Consider the following 20779-nt stretch of genomic DNA (forward strand, 5'->3'; position numbering starts at 1 on the left):
TGTCAACCACTCAGAAGGGGATCTATGTAGGAGATCCTGGACAGAATGGGAAAACAATGTGGAACAAAACTAAAAATCATTAAAAGAAAAGGACCAGGTTTGCTGGTCTGATAGAACCTGGCGGAATCACTGACACTAGGCTCCTAGCTGTCCTTCAGGTTGTAATTAAACCCAAAACTGTGGCTTCCAGCCAATCAAAAGACAAGCATATGAACTCAACATTTATACTAGGTAGATACACTCCTTGGAGAGCTCAATCATGGGAGAACAGAAGGGCTTTGTATGCACTAGGGAGACAGCTCAGGGGGCAGGAATGCCTGGGAGAGAAGGACACAGGGAAGAGGTAACTATGGGGAGGAAGTGGGAGAAGAACTGTTGGACTCTGAGAAATTGTGGTCAATGTCATGAGATAAAGTGTATGTGAGCTGCTGTATGGAAAGTGAATTTGCTCTGTAAACTTCCACCCAAATCTCAATTAAAAAAAAAAAAAAAAAAAATCTGCAGACTGCTAATTGGTATCTTGATACTTACTTGCAGAACTGCCATTCTCATACAGTAACAACAGGATTCTGGATGTCTGGTGCCTCCTAGCATCTAGAATATTCTATACACAAAATTAGAAGTAAGGAAAGCTACCTCTGGGTTTGAAGCAATAGCTGGGAAGAATTACAGAAAAGGTGACTGGCTGATTTACCTATTTTAAAAAAAAACAGGAAAGTTCTCCTTGGTTAGGGATAACAAGGAAAAAGCCTCCCCAAATCTAAAACCAGCCAGCCATGGAAAAAGGAAAAGAACTGAGAATATCAAGGAACACAGAGGACAGACAGACAAGCTGGTAACAAAGGAAGGAAGTTAAAATGAGAAGAGAGATGACCACTGAAGGAGACAAGAGCTCAACACCGCAGCAGAAACACCGTCACAGTGCACACTCACCAAACTCACCAGGCCCGCCCCTGACGAAGGACTGATACTCTGAAGGGGACCACAGGGGACTGGATTTGCAATGCTGCATTTCTTTTGTGAAAATTTGAAGAAAATATACAAAATAACACTTGTTTATTCAGAGAGGGGATCGTCTGATTGCACTTTGTACTTTAACGATTTTTTTCACAATTCAACACCAATACTCAGTACCACAGAATTGGTCACTTGACCACAAAGATGGCTATTCACATGTAAATACTCACACCCCACTAGAGTCTGGTCTACGATGAGAGCCCTAAAAGTCAAAAGATGATGGGGCAAATCTGTCATCGTCTCTGAACAAAGGAAGTATAAGTAAAGCCACTCAGCAAGCTGAGACGCTAAGGAAAGGCCAAGTCTAGTCCTGGTGACAACTGCTACACCCTAAAGCACACTGACCAGTCAGCACACAGACCCAAGGGCGGGATGCCCTCCCCCTCATACCATGTAGCAAACTCAATCCTAACACAGGAACCCACCAAGCACACAGTTTCCAGAATCTCAGGGAACTCAACTGCTCTCCAGCAAGCACCCCCTTGCTCTGCCCACAAGTCAGAAACATGGCCCCTTCCTCCCTGGGCACCTCTTCACATTCCCACCGTGGGGCAGGCTGGTGAATTCTGCAAGAACACTAGCTATATGGGGTAACTTCCTCCCACAAGTCTGGAAGGGCTCCCTACTGCCGACCAGCCACTTCTGCTTGGGAGCTGTGGTATACAGTACACCACGGTTCAGGCAGCTTTCCTTTCACATGAATACCTAGACCAGAAGTTTCCAAGTATGGGATTCGTACCACAAATGATTTTAGGGGGTATATGATTTCACCAGTATGACATTTTAACCACCACTGAGTGATACTACTAAGTTATTCATCACCATAAGTCAAGAAACAGATTCCATTTGGAACCAGCATGTATTTAACACATCTAACAAGTTCTAATTTTTAGTAACAGGAACCCTAAATTTAACAGTGGTTCAACACTGGGCTGCTAACCGAAAAGTCGGTTGTTCAAAGCCACCAGTCACTCCAAAGGGAAGGAGATGTGGCAATCTACTTCCCTACAGATTTACACCTCGGAAACCCCTACAGGGTGGTTCTACTCTGTCCTCTAGGGTCACAGAGTCGCAATGGACTCAATGGCAACAATGTGTTTGCGTGGGTTAGACAGAGCTTCCTACTACCATTCTGTTTTCATTCTGTTTATTTTTATGGTTAACATAAACTTTCATTTTAAAATTAAATTGTTTCAAAGTGAGCGGACCCAAAAAAAATATGAAAGTGTGAAAAGAGTGAAGGTGGTATGAGAGACCAATATTGGGATGCATTTATCCAGAAGAGTGGTTCTCAGCTTCCAGTGTGCATCAGGGTCACTTGGAGGGCTTCTGGAAAATCTCATTTATCAGGTCTCCGATGGGGCCATGAATCTGCATTTCTAACAAGTTCCCAGGTGACAGTAAGGCTGCTGGTCTGGAAACCACCCTCTGAAGATCACTGATCTAGAATAGGGGTCACTGAGATTTTTTAAAAAGGGTCTAAGTAAATATTTAGGGCTGGCCAGCCACGCCTCTGTTGCAGCTACTCAACTCTGCTGTTGTATGGCAACCAGCCACAGACAATACGTACATAAATGGGCATGACTGTGTACCAATAAAACTTTATTTACAAGAACAATAGGCCAGGATGCCCACCCCTGACCTAGAAGAGCACAGTCTCAAAGAACTGAAAAGGCCACACTGTGCAACCTAGTACCGGTTGCCACTGAACTGATTCAGACGCGTAGCAATCCCATGTGCACGCCACAGAATTTCCATGACTGTGACCTTTCAGAGACAGATCACCCTGCCTGTCTTCCAAGGTCCCGCTGGGGGGGTTCAAGCTGTCAATCTTCTGGTCAGCCCAGCACCCCAGGGACTCTATGACCTAACAGCTGGGCAGAACGTGGAAGCAGCAAGTAGCTAAGAATGCACGGACACTGTTGTTAGCTGATGAAACGATCTAACACCTTCAACTGAAAAGTACAGCTCTGAAAAGTTTTAGAAAAAACAGAGGTCCACAGAAAACTGAGGACTCAGATTATTAAAATAGATATATTACCATCCATTCAGGAGACATGACAGAAGACTCAGCAAGGGCAGCTGGGTAAACTCTGCAGGTTGAGTGAGTCACATTATGTCAGACGTCATTCCACACAGCTCACAGTTAAGTCAGAAAAGCTGGGTCAAGACCTGATGAGTATTTTTAAAAAAAAGTTTTAGAACTTCCTTTCAGTAGTCCCTGCTAAATGCCAACTGTTACACCTATCAGCTGACTGAGCAATGTGCCACTTTCTAACAGCTCTGACTTCTCAAAGTCCTAACTTAGTTAAAACAAAAAACATGAAGTCAGGCATTTGGCATTTTTACAAACAGCTTTTCTCTGTATCTCCAATAACCTCACAAAACTGATGAACTGATCTATTTTGGTCTTGCCTTCCAAAGTGTACTCTGGTAGCTGCGAGTACATGAAGACTTAAGCCAAAAAGGCATGGTCACTGCTCTGTAGGTGCTCAAGCTGGCAGGACTCCTGCCTTACCCCTTCCCGGCCCCTTCTCCAGCAAGATGGAGCTAACCTTCACCTTTGTCGATTTCAGCTTAAACTGGGCACAACTCCCGGGGTCTCCTCAAGAACCACAGAAACAGCCGTGAGCCGTGGGGACTCGGTCTCTTTCCAGCAGCTTTCTGGAATCCCATTCTTAAGGAGCTTCGGCCTGGCTGAGTCTAATCTCGCCCACACTTACTGACTTCCAGTTTTAAGCCACCTGCCTATCTCCTCAATCCTACCACTGTACCCTCAGCAACTCCAAGCTTCAATACCTGCACGAACCACCTGATCCGGCTTGCTAGCTCAGTCACTAAACCTGACTCCTGATCCATGACACCTACTTTCCTTTGGATTCCTGTTACCCTGTTGGACCATCCTCAACATGCAGCCTGCCACCGTTTATGCTCACATGACAGCCTACTTGTTGCAAACAGAGCCTAGGCAAAAATGAACAAAATTACTTTTCTTTGGTTTCCGAGTTGGTTTTTCAATGAAGAACATCTCCTATCATTTTTCTGGGCCGTTCTGTAAATAGCATTCGGAATTCAAAGTTCCAGATGAGGAAAACATATTTTCAAGGGGTTCCCTGTACAGGTGCTAAGAGAGCCTTCAGTGTCCTGGACATGCCTGGAGCTCTGATAAAAGTCAAATACTCATGAAAACTCAAAGAACTAATAATGTTCAGCCTTATTTATTTATTTAAATTTCTTATAATGAAAAAGAATGTATAAGCTCTGGAGTAAGGTATACCCCATTACTATTTTCAAGTACGTGTGCTTAAGGGCCCCGCCTCCTTCACTTAAAATGAACAATCCAAGTGGAACAGAAGAATGGCTTACAATTAACCAGGAAGTGAATATGGTCATGAAGGTAATGAGAGAAAACAAAGAGAAAAGCTCCCAGTGCTGAGGACAAATTAAGGAACACAGATTATAGTGAAGAGAAGTTTATAAAAAAGAAAACCCACTGAAGGAAACACTTCGTCAACCTTCGATTCAATAATTAATTTTGCCCAAAGGGACCAATGTCCTAGAGCTGTCACTAACCACACCACCACAGGTCAATGACTTCCTGAGCCACCATCTAGCACAAGTGTCCTTTCAATCTTATATTCCATCAGCTACTGCTGTACAGTTGATAAACTAAAAACTTCTATCAATATACTCTCGTAACTGAGGAAGTACCTCACAAAGTGTAGAAAGATTCCATAAAAAAGTTAAAAGGATCGGGAACTTTGACTTGACCAAAACATCCCCTAGTCATCCACATCACATTCTAACACACTACTGGATGTTTCTGACGGCATACTGTCATCCTGGCCTGTCATTCCGCCTGTCAGATCATCTCTGAAATGAGATGGTCTCCAGCTCCTGTTTAAACATTACAAGCAAGTAAGAGGAATGGAATGCTCAGAATCTTTCATAACTTCTCTATAGTTTCCAAACTTAGGGTGTAATCTAAATCCAAACCCTCAATTTTGTAAACACAAATTCCTTGCCCTTGCACCTTGCCAAACCTTTCTTGGGCCATGACCAGAGACTTACCTTTACCAAACTGCATTTACTGGTAAAGGGCATTTCTAAGGGACACCTTTGCAATTAATCCAACCCAGCAAACATGACTACAGTCTTTGTGAGGACGTCCCTCCAACTACCACACAGACGGTGCTCAAACGGCTTCTTGAATTTTTCTGTGCTGCTCCTGCTTTCAAATGGACTGTATTCAGGGAAAATAAACTACTATCCCTCTCCCCTCTATAGTCATGCCAACAATTAAAACAGATGGATAGTCACAAAATTTCATTTATCTTAAACTGGAAATAAAATCATAATCATTTATACCTACTTATTGTTCCTCCCTTCCAAAAATCTTAAGAGGTTCGTATTTTTCAACAGTTTGAGTATAACACAGGCAAGTATTTGTCTTCCCATTTAACAAATGATAGATTTAACTTGAGGCAAAAAAGGTTAAGTGACTTACCCACGGTTACAATTAGAGGTACAGCTGGGGCTAGACACCAGGTCTCCTGAGTCTCAGCCCAGTGTTCTTTTCCTTAGCCCATGATGCCTTACTAGAAAAAGCCAAATACAGTCAGACCCCCAGGTACCTGGGCACGAGTTACACTGACTCACATGTACAGACTTTATACAGTGTGACCAATACTTCAACTCACGCGGCCCCTGCTTCCACTTATGGAGTATGCCAGGCATCGGCACGGTTTTCAGTGGCACACAGGCGGTTGCCACCACCAGGGCCCTAGGCAAAATTGCAGAGAAGGCAAAGTTTGTCTTTGGCCCTCCCACCTCCCTTATGCAATCCTCTCCCACCTCCTGCTCGACCCCCTGCCCAGCCTCCCGGTGCCATCATGCTGCCCTCTGGTTGTCCGTTCAAAGCCCCCACGTCCACCACTCACCCAGCTCTGTCCTTCCTTAAAGTGCCCAGTGATCTAAAATTACCTTTCCACTTGCCTGCCACCAAAATCCCAACTGCTGAGGATTTCAGTGAAGTTCAGGTAATCTAGGTGATTGGCTTAAGTAATTCAAAGTAAAATCTATTCAACAAATAGACCCACAGCCCCAAGGAGTTTGAAAGGAACTAAACTAAAAGCTGTTGGGAGGGGCAGGAGGCAGTGGAGGAGAAAGGGCAGCAGTTTTCGCAGCACCCATCAGTGCCCTGACACTTCCTGTGCCACTTCAGATCCCCTCAGACAAGACACTAAGGGTGAAGAGGGTTACTGCCACCTCGAGCTCCATACCCAAGAAGTTCGAGTTTCAGCGATTTAAAAACAAAAAGACCAGCACCAGCTTTAGACACCTCTGACCTTCCCTTCCTATCTTTCTCCCGCTTCCAGGACCCCCTTTCCGCCTCTTAGTGCCACAGACACCCACAGCATTCCCTGTGAGCTGTTCTTGTGTCCAATACAAAGTTTCCCGTTATATGGCTTCAAACCACATGGTGTAACTCAGGATGCATCCAAGTTCCCCTAACCCTGGATATCCTGAAGTTGACAATATGCGAAAAAGAGCAATCCTAATTATATAAAGGTCCTGAATCATAGAATGAAGTACGTAAACTCATTAAATACCCGGTAAAAAAGAAAACAATGTTCTGATTCTTACGTTAATACATAAAAAAAGGAATTGGGATAGCTAAAAAAGCATTCTTGTCCTTGAAAGTAGTATGTTTCTTACTTCTAGTCCAATATAGCAGTGAAAATCCAGTCATTTCAATGGATTCATAAACACAAGCTCATATATAAATCCTCTAAGCCTGAAGGCAAAAAAAAAACAAAAAAAACCCTAGCCAACAGACACAAAAAATATTAATTTATTTGTAAACAGAGTGGATTTTAAGAAATCCATGACTCTGCTAACTACATACACGAGAACATATGTGTGCGTGTGAGCCGATGGATATACACACGCATATATAGTTAATGCAGCTTTGCAATCCTAGATGGGCGGTTTCAGAAATTCATCAGGTGATGACAGTTACACTCAGCCAACTATCTTTCCAGTAAAACCAGGAAATGCAATCCATAGCAAAAACACCAAAAATGGTATCTATCAGGGATTAAAAGGATCATGGTAAATCTCAAATGATTTCTGTAACTTAATATGAAGTAAAATTCTGTCAGCTGAAACTCTGGATTAGGCCCCTTCAGGATATTCTCTTCGTATCAGAAAGGGAGCAACGATAAGACATGCCGCAGTTATAAAATAACCATTCTTGTCTAAACATGAAAAGCTCTATTTTAAATTATTGTTAACTTCCAAAGGTTTATTAAACAAGTAACATCATTCCTTCCCAATCTTTCCCGCCTTTCTAGACCCACCACAGGCTTGCCAGCTACACCTGCTCCTCTCTGTTCCACAAAGGAAAGTTCTAAGGTGTGTTTTTATTAAAACCAAGAAGCCAATCTAAGTGAGTGCTGCTAAAAAGATCTGAATAGATGTTTTTCCCCATCTATTCGCATATTTTGCTTTAGTGTAAAGCACTCAAGTCAGTTCTCAGGCCGATTATTAAAATCCAAATTTAAGAGTGTGCCTTGCAAGAAAACATTTCTGAAGTGGCTTGGAAACTATATGCCTGAACAGGCAGCATATAAAAATAAGCAGAGATTTTTGCTTTCAAAAGTACTGAACTAGACCTCTTCCCCATATCAGCAGGGGTTTAGTTAAATCGCAAAGAGAACATTACTAACATCATCAAGAAAGCAACAGCATTGCATCCTTTTGTTCACAAACTATGACAAAAGATAATCCGACAATTAATGGTTTTCCATACAGATTTTAACCTAAGTGTCTCAAAGGATCTAGGGTTTCCCTCAATTCTACTTCACTGGGCACCCGATTTTCAAAATGGTTCTATTGGGAACACGTGCAAAATCTGTCAATGTTTACTGAACGAAACCTATTAAAACTGTTTAACAAAATGGAGGTCTCAGAAAAACAGACCACAGCGTTCTTTTCACAAAATGGGGCCAAACGCACCCACTTCAAGAAACCATGGTTTGGGTCAGAGTCTCCCGCAAGAATGGTTGTTTCCGGGGACTGCATTCCCGGGCGGGCGGGGTTAAGAGGGGAGGATTCCTGCGGACCCAGGAAGCGGGGGGCGGGGGTGGGGGGTTGCGCTGCTCGCTCGAGACCCCGGAGGAAGACGGCGAGGGAACATCCCAGAGCTCTGGGTTAGGGAATGAGGTCCAGGGCAGAGGCGTTAGCGGGCCGCAGGTCCCGAACCAGCGAGAACTGGGCCGCCAACTGCGCAGGAGACGTGGGATCCCGGGTCGCAGCCAAGTCAACACTGAAGGCACTCTCCTCTCCCTCCAGGCTCCGCCTTGCCCCATTGGCAGCCATTCCCGCCAATCCGCACGGTCACCGCCCCCAAGCCCGGCTGCCGAGCCCTGATTGGACGGGGCGGGAGCCGGACCCTCGTGGTACCAATCTGGAGCCCCTCACTCACCGCACACACTCACGCCCAGGTGCGCCCCTGCCCCTGCCCCGCTGCCCCTCCCCCACCCAGGGCCCCGACACAGGCTTACCGTCCCGAGACGTGCCCATCAGCTGGTCCAGCATCGCGCGCATCTGGGCCTGCGCCGACATGGCGGCAGCGGAGCGGCGGCCGGGCAGGGGAGGGCGCAGACTGGGGCCTTGGGGTGGGGGAATGGGGAGAGGGGTGGGGAAGCGAGACGCTGTCTCGGCGGCGGTCGCCGCTTCACGGCGTGCTAACGACGAGCTGGAGGGGCGCGGGAGCGTCCGGGCTGCGAGCCTCGCGACGACGGTTGTGTGGAAAGCAGCGGCCCCGAAGGCTGCCCTGTTCCCCTCGCTTGGTCAGGGTCCTGGGACGGAAGCGAGACAGGATAAGCGAGATCTCGCCGCCAGCACCGCCACCCGCCACAAGCCGTCAGCCCCCCCGCTCCGAGTGCTGACGCCGCTCGCCGCCGCCGCCGTCGCCGTGACGTGGGCGCTCACGCACCTCGCGCGCGCTCGTTTCCCGCGGAGGCTCCACCAACGAGCATCCAACTGTAGTGGCTCCGCCCGCCCCTCCCAGCAGGCGTCCCACCCTAACGGTTCGCAGGCGCGTGCACGGCGGCCGCGCCCGCGCCCTCCCCAGATCTCGCGAGACCATGATTCGTCCGCAGGGTAGGAGCCGCGTCTACCTCAGGCGCTTGGGCTGGTCGGTCTTCCCATTGCGAGTAGGCTGGGTCTGCTGGCTGTCGTGCTAGCGAACCAGACGCAAATTAACCTAATGTGCCCGAAGTTTAGCCAACGTCGGAAGTAAGTAGAGACCATGCCGCCGGTTCGACTGGGGGTTAGCTATCTTACCTAAAGTGGGCATATGGCCTCCCCGTTTTCCTCACTGCTGCCTACTTTCCAAGATCAATCGTGGGACCTTCGGCAATTTGTTCTCTCTCTTGTGTAATGGAAATATTTGTTAATTCCCCATCAAGATGGTATTAACAAGGACTAGTGAGCAAATAGGAGCTCTGGTAGTACTGCCTAAGGCACTTGACTGCTAACCAGAAGGCTGGCGGTTCAAACCCACCAGCCACTCCTCGGAAGGAAGGTTGGGCAATCCTACTTCCGTAGTGATACTGCCTCGGAAACCCAAGGAGGGCTCGCTATGAGTCGGGTCTGACTCGAGGGCACATAACAACAAGAGTGAACAAATAGAAAATGCCTGTCAGAGCTTTTCCCTGGGTGTGTGTGTAAAATAGTGATTCCTAAAGATGAAACGTAGTACTTTCTAGATACTTTAAAAGGAAACATTGGTGATTTTTTTAATTAGAATTTTATATTCCTTGCCTTGGAACTTTTATTAGCAGGAATAATTTACATGCCTATGGCATTTGACTGCTAACCAGAAGGCTGGCGGTTCAAACCCACCAGCCACTCCTCAGAAGGAAGGCTGGGCAATCTACTTCCGTAGTGATACCGTCTCTGAAACCCAGGGAGGGGTCGCTATGAGTCGGGTCCAACTCCACGGAGTTTGGTTTCTTCGGTTTTCTCATAATCTTAACATCCCTAAACGTATAAGCCGAAAACCAAACCCACTGCCTTGGAGTATAGCAACCCCTCCTTGAGTTTCCGAGGCTGTATCACTACGGAAGTAGATTGCCCAACCTTCCTTCCCACCCTAAATGTATAGTGGGACAATAAAGGACACTTCTACTACAAAACTCCACTGATTGAAACACCATGGTTTACTGTTCTACTTTTTAGTTCTTTGCATATTGCCTGGGGTCTCAAAAGCTTGCAAGCAGCCATTCAAGACACAATGAACAACTGCTTCCTTTGCCATGAGACCAGAACTGGATGATGCTGGGCTGCCATTACCAAACATTTTGATCAAAAATTCTATAGACGAATCCTGAGCAAAAGAATGGGGGAGGAGAAAAGATGAACAGAATTTCAAAGATATTTATTTTTTTAAGACTAAAGGGATAAGAAGAACACCTAAACCCTTGTGTAACACATAGTATTGTTAGTTGTCCTCAAGTCACTTCCAACTCATGGAGTTCAAGGCTGTGATCTTTCGGAAGCAGATGGATAGGCCCAAGGTGCCTCTGGGTGGATTCGAACTGTCAACCCTTCTGTTGTAGTTGAGTGCTTAACCATTTGTGCCACACATAGGAGGCATCCAAAAATGTTTGTTGAAGGAGGAAAAGAAAGTGAAATTTGATATTTGAAAAGGGAACTGGAATTATCTAGGGAAGGAGGGTAGAATTAGGAAAAAAGGTTTCTCTGCATAAGGAACAGCAAATGTTGAAAGACAAACCGTAGCTCTTAAGAACTGAAAGAAATTCAGGGTAGCTGGTATGTCGAATACAAGGAGATACTAGAGATGAGGCTGAAGAGCCAGATCCTGGAATCCGTTGTTAAAGTTTTATTTTGAAGGGTTGTAAGGCAAGTACATGATCAGATCTGTGCATAATGGAAAATGGATTGGTTGAAGAAGAGCAAGACTGGAGTTAAACAGACCAATCAGGGAGGGCAGTGGCTCAGGAAAAAGGTGCAAGAGAAAAAAAAAAAAAAAAGGATAGGAGCTCTGGTGGCACAGCAGTTAAAGTGCTCAGTTGTTACAGAAAGATTGGTGGTTTGAGCCCACCAGCCACTTTATCTGAGAAAGATACGGCAGTCTGCTTCCATAAAGATTACAGCCTCAGAAACCCTATGGGTCAGTTCTGCTCAGTCCTGTAGGGCTGCTGTGAGTTGGAATTGACTCGACAGCAGTGGGTTTGGTTTGATGGGTTAGTATTGGTTACCAGCTGAGGATGAGAGGGTGATGAAAAATGGAGGCAATATACACAACCACATGGTTGGATCTCAGAATCCGTATGCTGAGCAAAAGCAGCAGAGTCAAAAGAATGCATACTATGTGGTTTGTATAAAATACCAGAAGACACCAAGTAGTCTATGGTGACATCAAGCAGGTCAGCGTTTGCCTGGGACCAGGTGTGGAGAGGGGAATATTCACTGCACCTGAGCACAAGAGAACCTTTTGGGGTGATGGAAATGTACTATAACTTTACTGGGGTGGTGATTATACACATGTCAAAATTCGTTGAACTGTATACTTAAAATGAGTATACTGTATGCATATTACAGCTTAATAAAATATTATATGTGTTTTTTAAATGTAGAAAATGAGTATAATTTTTTCCATATAATTCATTAACTCTGTGAAGAGGAAAAAGAGCAGTAGCTGAGAAGGCACTTAGAATAGAGACAGAGTAGTTCTTGAATGGAGCTTTGAACATATTTCAATGCTAAAGAAGGGATCCAGTGAGAGGAAGAAGTTGAAGATGGTAAAAGAGACAGTAGAGTGAAGGAATGTGATAAAGAAGGTACATCAGAAACTAGCATCATAAGGAATACAGTGCCAAAAACTCAAGATTCCCTGTTCTAGTACCTTCCCAGTACAGAAAAGTAGACTGCTTACACAGTTTGTGTTCTAAAGTCAACTCCAATTCCAACATTTGAGTTTAGCTAATTCTTGGTCATGCGACTATTTACAGGTGTGGTACAGTGAATTACTTATGGTCCTTTAGCCATAGTGTCTGTGACTCTCACACAGTGATTGGATGGAACTACGCAGATAAAGTGCTTGTGGATCATCAAGAGGCCTGGACAGCTTGTTGTAAATGAAAGTAAATAAGGTATATGGAACCTGTAATGGTTATGTGTCAACTCGACTGAGCCATGATTTTCAGATGTTTGCTGTACCTGTGTAATTTAGTAGTTATATAATGATATGATTACTTTGTTTTGTGATGAGCGTCTGCCAGTGATTATGGGCCCATTTGGGAGTGAGTTGTCCATTATGTTAATGAGGCAGGATTAGAGAGAGATGTATCTTGATTCACACACATTACTAGAAGGTGTGCCTCAAGTCTCCACCCTTACCGTGGTCACCACTCTTTGGACCCGTGCACCACCTAGCTCAAGGAAGGGGAGTTTCTTTGAGGTTATGTTCTGTATCAAATACATGTGAATGATGTGGCAAAGTTCTCTGTCTCTCTCTGGAAACTGCATTGGGCGCATCATCATCTCACCTCCACTTCCTGGAACATAAGGCAGCAGCCTATCATCTGATCTGACTCACCAGCTTCTGCTGCAGCCTGGTGAGCTAACAGCCTATCGTCTGACCTGATTTGGGTTCCTCAGCCCCTGCAATGACATGACTCAGAAGAAGCCTCCAGCCTGACACCTGACCCACAATTTGAGACTTGCCAGCCTTCACAACCACATGAGCCATTTCCTTCATGGTTCTTGAATTCTGTGAGACATTGCAGTGAATTACAGAACCCAATGGGAGAGTACCACACAGGGGAAGAGTAGTTGATGTTAGAGAATGGAATGGTATAGCAGTTTGGAAAAGTTGGACATTTGGGACATCTTTAACCTCTACCTCATAGGAACCAGCTTTGTGGTGATCCTTCTAAAAGAAGTTATACATGCAATAGGACATACAGATTAATTGTATATGGACAGAAAATAACCTGAGTGAATTATTGAAGCAATAAGAAATAACTTGTCTTTACTTCTGAAGCCTGGTGGGCTTTGTTGTTGTTTGGGCCCATCAAGTCGGCTCCTAGTCATAGAAACCCTATGTACAACAGAACGAGACACTGCCTGGTCCTGTGCCAGCTTCGCAGTCCTTGCTATAACCTGAGCCCACTGTTGCAGCCATTGTATCAATCCATCACACTGAGGGCCTTCCCCTTTTTCGTTGACCCTTCATTTTACAAAGCATGATATCTTTCTCTAAGGAATGGTCCCTTCTGACCAGATGACCAAAGTAGGTGAGACAAAGTCTGGTCATTCTCGCTTCTAGGGAGCATCGCGGCTGCACTTTTTCCAGGACAGACTTATTAGTTCTTTTGGCAACATTCTTTACCAACACAACTCAAAAGCATCAACTCTTCTTTGGTCTTCTTTATTCAGTGTCCAGCTTTCACGTGCATATGAGGCAATTGAAAACACCATGGCTTGGGTTAGGCACATCTTGGTCTTCAAAGAGGCATCTTTGCTCTTAAGCACTTTGAAGAGGTCTTTTGCAGCAGACTTGCCCAATGCAATGCCATCTGATGTCTTGACTGCTGCTTCTATCGGTGTTGATTGTGGATCAAAGTAATAAGAAATCTTTGACAACCTCAATCATTTCTCCAGCTATCATGATGCTGCTTATTGGGTAGGCTTAGAGAAGGGTAAATGATAAAAATGGAATGAGAGTAAAGTAAAAAGAAAAAAACCAAACCAAACTCACTGCCCTTGAGTTGGATCCGAGTCAGTGACCCCTCCTTGGGTTTCCGAGGCTATCACTACGGAAGTAGATTGCCCAACCTTCCTTCTGATGAGTGGCTGGTGGTTTGAACTGCCAGGCTTCTGGTTAGCAGTCACATTCCTTAGGCACTATGCCACCAGAGCTCCTAAAAAGATAAAAACAGATTCTGTTTTTGTTGGGCACTCACTATGCACTATGCTAGTGTTTTATAGACATTATTCACATTTCTCACAACTACTTTGTGAGGAAGAGATTCCCATTTTACAGAAGAGGGAACACACTCAGCCCAACTGACCTGCCCAAGATTACACAGCTGGAAAAGTGTAAAGCTGGATTAAGACCTATATTTACATCTAGACTCCAAATCCGTAATGATTATTTCTTAGCATTAGATAAAAATCTCTTTTAAAGTATTGTTGTCTATGCGGTATTGTAACAGGAAATCAGAACTTCAACCTATCCTAATCCTTTTATCCTTTTGCTTTCTTCACTCTTACCAAAATGTAAACAATCTTCACAGGATACTAACAAACTCATCCCCATGAAATAAGCAAACAACAGGACATGTATGCTAAACATTTTTATCTTTTTGATCTGTTGAATAAATGCTTGTTTGATCTCTTAATATTATTTTGTTAATTTCTTAGATGAAAGAGATGGTGTTTTGAAATGTTTTGAGAATAGTTCTGTTGTTCAATTAATACTCTTCCAAGAAAGTAGAGCTGACATTTATTGAAAACATTTATTGAATGTATGTTATGTGTAAGTTACTGTGAGTGGTGATTTGGAGACTACAAAAATGAATGAGATGTGGCCCAGGGGAAGAGGTTTTAAACATACCTACAATTCTAACTGACAAACACCATAAAGCAGGTACAGAAAAGGAACTGTTAATACCACCCAGGCATTAGAAACAAGGGGATCATTTAGGAATGCTTTTAATAGTTCAGCTAAAAGATCATCAGTCTTGAGCTAAGGTAAAGGCAGTGAAAACAGAGGAGGAGATTCGAGTTACTGCGGAAGCGTAAGTGGTGACTGATGGATGTGGAGTGAGGAAAGAAATTAAGAACGAAGCCTGAGTTCTTCACTTGGTCAGCTAAGTACATGGCAGAGCCACTGGCCTGGACAGGGAATTCAAGAGGAAGAGCAATTTGACAAGGACGTCAGAAGGTAAATGGAGATGTCGTACCACCACCTCCGTCCAGCAGGTGGAGTTCAGTGGTGGCTGCAGTCCTCTAAGGCCAGTTCCTGTGAGGCCTAGGAGGTATTGTTAGAGCCTCAGCCTCTCACTGATGGAACGTAATATAGCCCACACTTTGTATACCATCCTTTCATTCACTCATCTCAAAAACCTTGAGTGTGCCAATTGGTTCCTGCTAGGAGTCTATCATATCACATTTATGTATTGTTTATAAAGTATTTCCTGTATAATTATACGTTTGCATATGAAGAGGAAATACTCAGAAAGATATAAACCAAACTACTGGTAATGGTTACCACCTGGTAATGAAAATGGGCAAGGGAAAGGGCTTTTGTTTTATAGTCCTGTACCATCTGAAAGGAGCTCTGGTGGCAGAGTGGTTAAGGCATTTGGCTGGTAACCAAAAGGTTGGTGGTTTGAACTCACCAGCCACTCAGTAGAAAAGGGCTGAGGTAGAGTGGTTCTGTAAAGATTTACTGCCGTGGAAATCCAATGGGGGGTCACTGTGAGAATTGACTTGATGGCAGTGATTTTGGTTTTATTTTACACCATTTGAATTCCTTAAAACAACAGGCTTGTTTACCAAAATCACAAAAAGTTAAAAAAAAAAAAAGACTTTTAAAGGTAGAACAAAACTACCAATCAGCCTAGCATAAGCCATTCAGCAAATTCACTGGGAGTAATGATGGTTTCCAGTTTAATTCTTATAAGAACCAGTCGACAAAATCACAGAGAAAAACCTCAAACTTTAAAACAATCTCATAAGTACATAATGACAGAGATTAAATTCTTGTATGAAGAAAGTATCCAAGCAGTCTCTCCATTTTCATGGCTCCCAGCCCTTCCCTCCAGGCTGACGCGGCAAGTGGAGGCCCACCAAGCCAGCAGACTCCTCCACTGAGCGTTCGCCCTTGCCGTGAAACTCCCGATGCAGGGCCACGTGTTCCCGGACGCTGCGCAGCAGGCACAGGTAGGTGGCGGCTTGAAAATGAAGCTCATGTTGGGCTCTACACAGTTTTTCACTGGTGACCTAGAGAAGTAGCAAGGCACAGAGTCTGTTACACACCAGTCACTTCGTTCTTTATTATCTTTATTACACCATTACACATATTGCACAGAGCAAGACGGCGTAGTCGGGCCTTGGCTCAAAGACTGCACAGAGGAAATACAGATACACGTGTGTGTTTATCATGCAGGGCACTGTGGGGAAGCTGTACGATCCGAGTCCTGGCAGTGTCAACAGCCTCATGCATGTGAAAGCTGGACAATGAAGAAAGACAACCACAGAAGAACTGATGGTGAAGAACAGTGAATGTACTATGAACTGCCAGAGATGAGTATGTCTTGGAGGAAGTACAGCCACAGTGGTCCTAAGAAGAGAGAATGGCCAGACTTATTTTGTACTTGGTCATGTTATCAGAATGGACCAGTCCCTGGAGAAGGATATCATGCTGAGTAAAATAGAGGGTCAGCAAAAAAAGGGAAGATCCTCAAGATGGACTGACATAGTGGCTGCAACAGTGGGCTCCAGCAGAGCCAGGATTGCGAGGGCGGCACAGGACTGGGCAGGGTTTCATTCTGTTGTATGTAGGGGTGCTGAGATGGAACTGACTTGATGGCACCAAACAACAGAAAAGTTGACCTCCACCTAATCAAAGAGGCAGTTTTATTTAAGAGGAGTTTCACTGAATAAAGTGTTCCCAGGTTTTAATACTGGCAGAAATCTAGTTTAGACTCTCTCATTTTACAAATGAAGAAACTAAAGCCGAGAAAGGCTCAGTGGCTGGGTAAAAGGAGAGGTGGGAACCATCATCAGGTTACTACTCCTTCATGCCACCTAAGGAATAAAATACGGAACTTTCTCCCCTTTAAAGAAACGAAGGGCTGCGTTATTTTATGACTTTGTGAAGTTGACTAATGTGGCCAAGGCCCTTCATTGAAATGAAAATTAAAAACTTACATTGTCGGGGGGAAAAAAAAAAGCTTTGTCCTCAATAACAAAATGAAAGTTTTTAACATATAATGTGTGTATATTCATAGTACTTCATTTTGTTTGCTCTCACATTTACCTATCCGTGCGAAAGGTCTGGATTCCGATGACCTTACAGCGCTGCAAAGTCCATACCCATGTCCCCAGGGAACCAAACCTGGTTGTTGCAGCATACAATTTCCAGATTAAGCAAATTGGTATGCTGTCTTCTGTTCTGAGGTGTTGGAAGGAAAGGTGAGAAAGGAATGTGTGCACAGCCTCAAGTGGCTTACAAGCCCTGTGCAGGTGTGGATTGGTCTCTGGGAACCACTGCCTGTACAGTCTCCTTCATCTGACCTTTCTTTCTCTATTTGAACATCTAGGTTGGAACCTGAGAACTGCAGAGTATGTATGAAATCACTCATTAGCTGCACAACAGCAGAATTCATCTCATTTAATCAAACATGACCTTGGAGATCAACACCTATCCTCAAGCATCAGCAAAGGGTAACATTCATTTCTAACGTACAAGCCACTTTCTGCTGGATTTGAAACTGCAGTTCCATGTCAGTATTGGACAGCAGCATCCTGATCTTCATTTGGCTGAGCCTGAGAAGTCTGGAGAGAAGGGCCAGCAATGGACAGAGTAAATCACAGAGGAACAAAAGAGCAAATGGAACTGAAAACATTTTTCCCTAAGAAGATGGGAGCTCCACCCTAACAGAGTCCCTTTAGCCTAAGGAAAGGTTAGAAAAAGTGGGCACATTCCACTCTTAGCCAGAAGGAAAACGGAAACCTTTCCTGTATCCTCATGCGTCCTACCCACAATGTGGTGTTTCTGGAATTGGCAGCATGGATTTCAGGCGTAATTTCCAAGGAATTCCAGAATCATTGACAAGCCTCTCTCAAGGCTGTTAATGTGGCCTTCATGGGGTACAACTATAATCATATCACCTCTTTATAAACCTTAGGACATAACCACAGGAAGTGGGAAGAGAGCTGTTACATTGTGGAGAATTGCAATCAATGTGATGAAACAAAATATGTATGAAGTGTTGTTTGGAAAATGAGTTTGCTCTGTAAACTGCCCAAAAATCACACACACACCCACAAATCATCTTCGGATGGCTTCCCATCACACTTAGGATAATCCCTGCCTTCCACCTACCTCATCATCATCTCCTTTATACCACATCCTAGGCCCCTGACATTCTAACAGATGTTCTCCTCTCTTCCATACATGGACCTTCATTTACCCCAACTCCATTTGCATGCTGACTCCAATTTATCCTTCAGGCCCCAGCTTAATGATTTCCTCTTGAGCTTTCTCCACTACCTATTCTTTATACCAGGCCTGCCCTAATTTGTTGTTTCATTGTAGGCGTCCTGAGAAGTAAGCTGCTTACAAGACCCACGTGTAGCTTCTGTACCCATTTTTTAGCACAAACTCTGACACAGTCCTTGAACATTATAGCCTTTAAAAAAAGTATAGGATCTTAGTTCTAAGATTTTGCAGTCTAACTTCCATAGCTCTCAAAAGTCCAGTGGTTAGGATGCTGGTTCTCCTTTTCCCACTCAGAGTTTCCTTCCCTAAAGCCCAAGCTGACTCTCCAAACCAGTTCCATAACTCCAAAGACAACAAGTACGTGTGTAAGAATCGTACGTGGGAACCAGATAACCCTAAGTTCTAGTTGTTCTACCCCCATTTGCATGCTAACTCATTGTATGGGTTACTGTGCCTTAAGCCCAGTCACCACCTTTGAAAAACGAAATTTCTACTTCTCTAAGGGGTGTAAGGAATGTGGATTTCACAAAGGAATTCCTCAAGCATGGCCTCCTATCTTTACATTTGTCTGCTACTTAAATAAAAAGCCTGTGTGGTCATAGACCAAGGTAACGTGTCTGGTACGGTGAGGTAGCAGACCTCGGCAGTTTCCAGCACAGCTGTACAAGGCACAATTTTACTATGTGGTGCAGAAGCCGCTTCCTGCTCCAGAAGCTTCCATTTAGTCCTTCTCTCACCACACTTGCCTTGTCTGCTCCCTACACTGCTTCTCAGAATAGCTCTACTTGGGGAAAAGCCAAGGAGAACTCGGACAGATCTGTGGATTCAAGCCTAGAAGCAGTGCACGACCCACCACGGGCATCGTTTCTGTTCCTCCCCTTCCGTTTGCTCTGTTCCACTTTTCCCCGGCTTTCCCCTCCGCGCAAGCAAAAGGCCAGCCAATGAAATCCTCGGGGGCGACACCGCCCCTCCGCAGAACTGCCACTATGGCCCCAGTGCGACCTAGATTCGCGGCCCGGCCTCGGTAATTACGCAGCGGGCCGCACGCTCGGCGGAAGGGTCGGCCTCAAGGAGGCACGCGCTGAGACCCTGCGCCCAGACCCCCCGCTCACCCAGACTCTCCTCCCGACCCGGGATACGGGGCATCTGTACCCGATGTGCACGGAAAGCCTTCAAGAGGTACCGATAGGCCGCGGTGTCGCGATACGGTCGGCCGGTGGCTGCGCTCAAGTAGCGTAGCTCCCGCAGCAGACCCCGCAACGTGCGCGCCGGGGACCCCAAGGCCGCCATTTTTCCGGCCGCTCGGAAGCTGACGAGCGATGGCGCCTACGCCCCTCCTCACGTCCACCTCCCCCCCAGCCCCGGCCACCTAATGGTCCAGTCGGACCTGGCTGCCTGCTCCCCCTATCGAGCGAATAGCAGTGGAACGGCCCCCTTCCTGACCTGTGGAGGCTTGTTAATCGAGCGTCGAACCGCGCCCTAAAGAGCTAAAAAACTCAAAACTCAATGCCCTCCAGTCGGATCTGACTCATAGCGACCCCTCCTTGGGTTTCTGAGCTAGTATCACTATAGAAGTAGATTGCCCAATCTTCCTTTTGAGGAGCGGCTGGTGGGTTTGAACCGCCAGCCTTCTGGTTAGAGTCAAATGCCTTAGGCACTACGGATTGTTGTTGTTGCGTGCCATGGAGTCGGCCCCACTCACAACGACCCCTCCTTGGGTTTCCGAGGCGATATCACTACGGAAGTAGATTGCCCAACCCAGGCAGCGGCCGTCCTGGAGCTCAAGGCCCTGAGGGGTAGTAGCACTCCTCATCACTGAGCCGTCAGGACGCCCTTAGTTTACCGACCACAGGCCAGGAGGAAAGTTGGGACCAGCGGGAGCGGGCGAACGTTTAGCGTGGAATACCCCCAGGAGGTATTAGTGATTTCTAGACGAGAAAACGAAGATCAGTGTATTGAACGACTTCCCCAAAACCTTACAGCACGTTTGGCTCGGGGGGAGGAAATGGAGGCTGCTACTTCTCGCAAACTGCAGCCCAACAGCTAGTAAAACCACACATACAGCTCCCGTGAAGGGAAGTGAGGCAGCGTATCTCACTTCAGTTGTTTGGGTAAACGAAAGTTTCTTTCCCTAACATGAAAAACAAAAGCAGGAGCACCCCAGATGGGACTCGAACCCACAATCCCTGGCTTAGGAGGCCAATGCCTTATCCATTAGGCCACTGGGGCTGCTGCATACGACGCGCTCTACAAACGTATTCAGTGTTTCCACTCCACTACGTCATCACCAATTCAAAAGTTCTGTAAATTTTCCTAGGAAACCGCACCCCTTACCGACGTCTAAACGCGGCATGCTGGGAATAGTAGTCTAGAGAACAGAAGTCGCGCTCCTGCGCCGAGAGCCTCACCCTAGAAACCACGCAGAGGCCTGTCGGAGGGGGAGTGCGCGCACGGCTTGCGTATGGGTTTGCTTGCGCCGCAGCGCCTGCGCAA

At 45.6% G+C, this 20779-nt stretch overlaps 1 protein-coding gene and 1 non-coding gene across 2 annotated transcripts in view; both read right to left on the reverse strand.

Moving 5' to 3' along the window:
* LOC103207202 (putative RNA-binding protein Luc7-like 2) overlaps positions 1–19576 on the reverse strand; it is a 73705-nt gene extending 54129 nt beyond the window's left edge. The window contains exons 1-2 of the mRNA XM_042782525.1: positions 19439–19576; positions 15942–16062 (exon numbers count right to left, since the gene is read on the reverse strand). Coding sequence (XP_042638459.1) covers positions 15942–16062; positions 19439–19576 — 259 coding nt within the window. The remainder of the gene's footprint in view (positions 1–15941; positions 16063–19438) is intronic.
* Positions 19577–20442: 866 nt separating this feature from the next.
* On the reverse strand, positions 20443–20515 carry TRNAR-CCU. Its single transcript has one exon. It is a non-coding gene; the product is annotated as a tRNA-Arg (tRNA).
* Positions 20516–20779: the final 264 nt, after the last annotated feature.

Source organism: Orycteropus afer, unplaced genomic scaffold (assembly GCF_000298275.1).
Source record: "Orycteropus afer afer isolate SDZICR_OR568_19922 unplaced genomic scaffold, OryAfe1.0 scaffold00358, whole genome shotgun sequence".
Lineage (NCBI taxonomy): Eukaryota > Metazoa > Chordata > Mammalia > Tubulidentata > Orycteropodidae > Orycteropus > Orycteropus afer.